The 7,487-nt window shown below is 48.0% G+C and overlaps 1 protein-coding gene across 1 annotated transcript; it reads right to left on the bottom strand.

Moving 5' to 3' along the window:
• Positions 1 to 3,240: 3,240 nt before the first annotated feature.
• Positions 3,241 to 3,693, bottom strand: LOC136538879 (putative ripening-related protein 6). The gene has a single exon (XM_066530815.1). The coding sequence runs from the start codon at positions 3,691 to 3,693 to the stop codon at positions 3,241 to 3,243; it is 453 nt and encodes a 150-aa protein (XP_066386912.1).
• Positions 3,694 to 7,487: the final 3,794 nt, after the last annotated feature.

The raw sequence follows: 7,487 nt of genomic DNA, 5'->3' as shown, positions 1-7,487 counted from the left end.
ATTTCTCTGCTTAGGGTATCATTGTTGTGACCGTTGTACTCCTCCGACGGTCGCATATATCTTAATTAATCTTTATCTCACTTTTAATGAAGAGTATATTTCTTAATTAATCATTATCTCACTCTTAATGAAGAGTATCTTTCCTAATTAATCTTTATCTCACTCTTAATGAAGAGTATTTTTCTTAATTAATTTTAATATTCTCCCCTTCGAAATATGGCATGAACTTTACTGCCATAATTTCGAGAACCATTAAGAAAACCTGTGAACGAGGAGACATATATAACTTACTTCATTCACATGATTATGTCATGCGAACATAGTTATTTCTTGATTTGTATAGGAGTACACTTTCCTTATTTCACTTCGAGAACTCAACGAGGTCTTTCATTAGCAGTGCTTTTGCAAGTTACACTTGCATCTTTTCTTATCTTTTGGTTAGTATTGACCATGACGATGTATTTCTATTATGCCAAGGTCAATACTAGGACAGCATAAGAGCTACCCAAACTTCTCTCGCTATGCAGGATACAAAATATGTGAATCATCACAAAACTTCTCCCGCCATACATGATTGACTAGCATAAGTACTATGCCAAAACTTCTCCCCATGCGGAATATATCTATATAAAAACTTAGTCATGACGACTAAAATATTCACTTATACTCTATTTTTTAATTAAATCTTCCCGTTGGTTCCAATTTAATCAGAAAATTGATAAACTAACAAAAAATTGTCCTGAATTGGCTTGACTCAAGCCTTTCCATTCACATACCCCAGCATTGCAGCCCGTTGGCATGCAACCGAGTGATATCGTCGGTTAAAATAAAATATACAATATGCTTCTGTAACAATTCTACATTACCGTTGGGCAGAAAATGGAATTAATGCATAAAACCCATAAATTAACTTGAAATCAATATAACTACTCTTCAAAATTAAATTCTCCCATTGGTTCAAATTTAATTGGAAGATAATCATCATTGTTGCAGCGGAAACTTGATAATGAAATACATTCTTTAGTTCAGGAGCATTTCTTGGTCCTTATCTACTCTCTGAAAAATTGACCACGTTGATGTAAAATTTATTAGAGATTTAAACTTCAAACTTGAATTCATTATAATATTGTCATCATCAACGTTGGTTAGAAAATAACAATACCATAATCTTACTTAAACAAAAAATAGACTACTCCTCTAATTTAAATTTTCCCGTTGGTTCCAATTTAATTAGAGGATAAACATAATCATAGTTTTTCTAAATATAACTGCTCTTCAAATTAAATTCTCCCTGTTGGTTCAAATTTAATTAGAAAATAATAAACTTTAAACTTCGCAGCGGAAACATAAACATAATTGGTGAATTTTACCCACAGGAAAATTCTCTTTGCTAATTTTCTTTGAGCCATTAATCATTTTCCAGGAAATAAACATTTACTGGAAAAAGAAAAACAAAAATGGACTCAAACTCAATACTGTGCTTCAGCCCAACCGGCAAAACGGCCCGGCCCCACTACCTCTGCATGCGCCCGTGGCGCCTCCCAGGCCGCAACCTGGGCCTGGGCTGACAAAGTCGCCTGCTGCGCTATCCCGCGTGGGCTCAATCTAGTCCGGTTGATCTGCACCATCCATCTGAGATCGAAGGCCACGCACTGATCTCGGGCGAACAAAACCGGCGCTCGACCACCTCCCCCAGAACGCTAGGTTCATTTCTCCTCTCCCCTTTCTCTTTCTCAGTCCCGCGAGTGATAGAGCGTAGCCGAGCTCAAGGCGAACGCGACACAGGGGATGGCGGCTCCGCCATGGCACCCATCGCAGGCGCACGCGTGCGGCTGGAGCCGCGCGCGACACCATCGAGCGGCACCACGGTGGTGCCCTTTGGCCCGAGCCCGAGGCGGAGACCGTGCGGCAGCGCTTCTCTCGCCCCGATGGCTGGGGTTGACTTCCCGCGCGGCGTCCATGTGACGACCGGCGGTGGAGACGGAACGGGCAGACCTCAGGTAGGAGCTCCTTCCCCTTGTCCATTCACTCTCTTCCCCTTCCTCGTCGCGAGTTAGGGTTAGGGTTTTTTTTGGGTTAGGATTAATCCGATTCGCTTTTCAGTTTTGATTCAAGATCGTAATCCCTTCTTTCTTTTCTTCTCGGAGCTGGTCCGATTTAGGGTTAGGGTTAGGGTTAGGGTTAGGGTTAGGGTTAGCCCTACTGTTTAGCTTCCCCGTTTGTCTTCGCGGGTTAGGGTTAGGGTTCAAGTTGTTCTCGAAACCGAGACCCCTTTGCTGTTCTTTTCTTCACCCCGATTAGGGTTTAGGTTTCGATGAATCATCTGCTTCCCTTTTCTTTCGATCCGAACCGGATCTATCTCATCTACTTCTACACTGCTACCCCTGACACTATCTACACACTAGATCGATGGATCTGATACCATTCTAAAGTCTTAGGGATCATTTAGGTGTAGATAGGAGGGTTAAACTCTTACCGGTTGAATCAAATTAGACTTAGAACTTGCTACGAGAGAAGGAGAGAGAGAGAGAGTCCCATACCTTCGGGGTTGGCAGAGGATGTAGAGGAGGAAGAACGGAGTGCAGCCCGTTAGAGTCCAGAGGCAGGGCGCGGCTGGCAGCGCTTTCCGTCATTTGCAGCGCGCCGTCGATCGGAGGGTCTTCTAGGGTTCTTCGGTAGGGTCCAGTGGCGGCGTCGAACCTCGTCACACTTCCCCTGGCCCCACCTCTCTCTTTATTTATAGCGATATGTGACAGGGGCCCGCCGACCAGTGATCGGTTAAGCGTCCCCGATCAGGACACGGTCAAGGTCCGATTGGCCGTTGGGCCAATCAGTGGAGATCAAACTAACAGAATATTCTTTTTTTTTCTAAAAAAACGAGTCACGGAGGTTATGTGATGGTTTGCTTGTTGGAAAATCTAGGGAGCGTTTCGCTATAAGTGGTGTTATTTTCATTATCATTTCATAATATTTAACACATAACAAATCAAAGTCACAAAGACATGTGAGTATATATATGAACGAATAAGATTTTACATGTAAATAACACACATACACAAAGCAATAGTTTGCTTTGCACCCTCGTGAATGGAAACTTTTATTCGACTCTCCGCTATCAAGTGGAGAGTGTAGTTAGTAACTGGAGGTAGGATACATCCGCACGGTCGACGGTATTCCCAGACAGCCCCTCGGCGCACACCCATCTAAGATCCAACTCGGTGCGTGGCGTGTGAATTGAATTCAGGCGTCGGACCAGGTGATGTGGACCTCGGCGAAGTAAGTATGGAGCCCGAGCTTCTTCCAGACGGCGGGAGAGGAATCCACGATGTTGTTCTTGCAGCCGTGGTGGGAGTCGCACTCGTCCACAACCTGGGCCTCCACGGTGCGCTCGGTGTCCTTGCTCGTGATGCGGATCTTCTTGTGGCACCTCTTCCCTCCTGCGTACCACCCCGAGGACAGCGCCACGACCAGGTCGACGTCGCTGTGGAACTTGCCGTCGCACGCTGCTGCGCCGCCACCGTCCTCGCCCTTCTGGAACCTGTTCACCGTCATCACTGCAAAGGTGCCGCCGCTACGGCCACCGGCTGTGGCCCAGATGCCACCGCCGCGGTTATCGAGCTTCCGGGCTGTGGCCCATGATACCTGAAGCAGAGCTAGGATGACGATGACTATAGCAGTCTTAGCTTTCGCCATTGCAATTTATTTATTCCTAATGAGCTCGATCGAGGTGCTTGGGATGCACTGCCCCTTGGCTCGTGGGGCGTATATATAGGCGTGCACTCGCTTCTCAGATCGTTGATCTCGATACCTGGTTAACTCTATCTGAAATAAAAGTGTGTTGTATGCCTGTATCAGGAATGCTAGCTATCTGTATGTGATGGCATGTGTCAGGCTGTCAGCTCGCTGCGATGTTACCGTATCCTGTTGGTAATTCCTGCGCATGCAAGAACAACGGATGTGCAAGCGGTAATTCCTGCGCATGCGAGAACATCTTATGAGCAGGGCAAGCCGCTGTTTTGTTTTGGAAGCTGATTAGACTTAGTCCGTCCTTCGGAAGAGTTCGGGGACCATGCATATGGTATGAGGCAAAAAATGAGTTCAATTTCCGTGCCAGACTGCCAGAACGAGAGAAGTGCTACTGAAATTTGACCTGGCCTGCTACTCTAGAGTCAGAAGAGATTTGCATGGAAGTTCAGAATTCAAACAGGAAGCCGACTTATATTTTTCGACGGATGGAGGATAATAGGGCCTTCGCCTGGGCGGAGGCCCAAGGCGAAGGTGAGTGAATATGTGGGTCCGGACTCAATTAGAGTTTCATAAATGGACTCACCGACCTCCTTTACATATGATATGGCTTCCCTTTTATAGGGCAATGTTTGCTATTTTTCAATTGTACATCTTTGCCCTATAACAGCTAAGGTATATTCCTAAAATATACTTCGACTTAGTACAAATCTTTAGAGGCATCTTGGGTCTTTTCCTCCTGCACCGCCTTTGCTTCTTGGGCCTTAGCCGCAGGCCCACGGGAAGCCCATCTCCGACTCTGGGCCACAACGCTGCAAGGAGCTCCCTTCTCTTGGGCGGGGATCGCATGGCCTCCGCTCGAGCTGGCTGAGCCTCCGTCTTCGCTCTGTGACCTCCGCCAAACTCCTCCGGATATCTTCAGAGCTATGCTTGGGCCTCCGCCTTACTGGCGATCAGAGGCGAAGGCTCTCTTCGGCATTCCTGCGTCTTGGCCTCCGCCTCGCCAGCGGTCAGATCCGAAGGCTCGTCTTGGTATACCTATGTGCCATCACACATGTAAACAGTTGATGTCATGTAGGAGCCTCCGCTACTCATATATCTATATGTCCCAACAGTTCCCCCCTTATGGCCATGGTCTGATGCGAGTGGGCCGTGGCCCTCAATTTTTACCGTTGATATTGAGTTGCGGAGGCTCCCCCCCTTTCCCCCGTGGGTCACTCGGATCAGACCGTTGTGGCTGTGACATGTCGCTTTCTTATTGGTTGTGGTGGCTCAGGAACTGGTGCGTTGTTGAACGGATGTGACCGTTGAGCACAGAAGTTGAAACGTCCGCCCATGGCCTATATAAGGGGGCGGTAGGTGAAGCCCCCCCCCCCATGGCACCTGAACCATCGCTTTTTCCCCTTTCACTTTCCAAGCCTCCTTTCGCATTTAGCCTTCGCTTAGTAGCGGCTTGCCTTTGCTTCTCCTTTGGTCTTTCTTGTGCTTTAGAGGTGGCTTCTGCTGTCAGCCCTCCTCCTCGCTGGGCTACCATCTCCGGTCCCTATTCCCACCTACTCGGTGTTAGGGCTAGTGGTTGGTCTACGCGCTTTGAGGAGTGCATGGTTGCTATTGCAAAGGCCTAGGAGCTTGAGGAGGATCTGGCTGGTGTTGAGGCCTCACTTGCTGATTTGGTTGGGGCTGAAGAAGCGGAGGTCATGGCCGGCAAGACCTGGGATTTTGAGCCTTCGCTCATGACCAAAAAGATGATCCTTGAGCTCGAGAAAGATGGCTGTGTTCCTCAGGGCTGGGCTAAGCTTCCACAGGGCAAGACGGTTCCTTCACCCGGTAAGGACTATGCTGTCGTCTTCCGGGATTACTTTGCCTGCGGCCTTCGTCTTCCCTCTGTTAAGTTTCTTCGTGAAGTGCTAGAGAAGTTTGATGTGTAGATTCACCATCTTACTCCTAATAGTTTCCTTACTTTGAGTAAGTTTTGCTAGGCTTGTGAGTCTTATGGCGCTGAGCCGGATCTGGACACTTTTTGTGAATACTACGAGCTTCAGCGCCAGCCTAAGAAGGTGGGTGATGATGAGCTTATAGCTCGGTATGGCAGTTGCGCGTTCATGGTGAAGAGGCAGTAAGGGGATTCTGGGTTGGAAATTTCATATTGCCAGAAGAACAATTGGGATAAGAATTTGATGTGCTATTGGTTTTATGTGCAGACCTTCAGCGTTACCTCTACCCATGAGGATGGGAAGAAGGTAACTAGGTATCCTATTGCCTCTGTTATGATAGAGATGAAGCCCTTGACAAAGGTGGCACCCAGCAGTGAGATTACCCCTCATAGACAGGCTTATGACAAGGCCTTCGCTTTGGCCTGCCAGTACTCCGGAGGCCATGATCTTGTGGAGGAGATGCTGGCTGCTAAGTTCTGGCCTCTTGGAAAATCTAGGCCTTCGTTCAAAGTGGAGATGGTGCACCTCCCTGTTTATGGCCCAACTGATGGAGTCCCTTTTCCCCGTTTTGGGATAAAGCTGTCGGAAGATGAAACTCCGGAGGAGTTTGCTGCTATTGTGGAGCAAGAGTCATGAGAAATTATTGTTGGTGATATTTCTAAAAAGGAGTTTCTCGCGTGGAGGTCCATTGCAGGCACGATGCCCTGGCTCAACCGTGTGTTTGAGGAGTTGGGGATACACCAGGAGGAACACAAGGTTCCTACGAAGGTGCTGAAGTCCATTGAGGACAAGGCCAAGAAGGCTGCTGCGAAGAATAATACAACAACAGCTGAGTCAAAGAAAAGGAGTGGTACCGGCACGGCATAGGCCGTCAATAAGAAGCGAAGGATCGATGCTGCCTCCGCCGGTGCCTCTACAGACGCCGCTGAAGAAGTCGTGGAGAGAACTCATGGGGGCTTTGCTTCTGCGGCGGCTGGCATGGAGAGCGAGCATTCTGCGGCCTTTGCTGACCTTGAGGGGGATGACTTTGTTCAGACCGCACTTGGAGGTATGAGTGGTGGCACTGCCGCTGAAGCCTCCGCCGTGGCACCTATGCCTAGTGTGTTAGGCGACGAGTCATCCAGCTCTGAGGGCGAGGATGGTGGTGGAGATAATGCCACCTCTCCTAATGATGCGGAGGTTAGGAGTGCGGGTCGCCACCCTTTGATGGCTCATTTGGTTGAGGAGTCTGAAGATGAGCCTGAGCATGAGCCGCCCCCGGCACGGCCTTTAAATCTGACGCCTCCGGTCGGTTCGCAGTGGGAGGTGGACATAGAGATGGATGTTGCAAAAGCTACTTTATTTTTGGGTAAGTGTTCTCTTGCTTTTGGTTTTTACCTTGTGTTTTCTTTTTATCTTTTGCTATTAAACTTTTTCATTTTTACTTTTCTAGGTGACTTGACTAAGGCTATGCAGACTCCCCTACTAGGTGAGATGCTTGTGCTGGCTGATTTGGACCTTGCCCAGATTGGGTTGGATGTTGGTCCGAAGGCACCACTTTTGATGGGAGGGGCCGGGCCTTCGGGTCCTGGTCGTTTCGGCGGCGAAGGTTTGATCGTTTCATTATCTTCCCTTTATTTGTTGGTTTTTAGGCTTTCTTTTTAGCAAGCTCCGCGAATACACTAAGTGGGTGGGCGGAGCATCTCCACACTGTTTACATGGAGATAGGAGGTTGACTGTGCCGTCCGCTTTTTGTTCTATGTTTTTGTCTTATGTTGCTTATGTTTTATTTTTTGATAGGTCGGGCTCGCCATCATTTTGTGAAGGTTA

This window comes from Miscanthus floridulus, chromosome 2, assembly GCF_019320115.1.
Source record: "Miscanthus floridulus cultivar M001 chromosome 2, ASM1932011v1, whole genome shotgun sequence".
NCBI lineage: Eukaryota > Viridiplantae > Streptophyta > Magnoliopsida > Poales > Poaceae > Miscanthus > Miscanthus floridulus.
The sequence above is the reverse complement of the archived record's forward strand: the minus strand, read 5'-3'. Positions and strand labels throughout refer to the sequence as shown.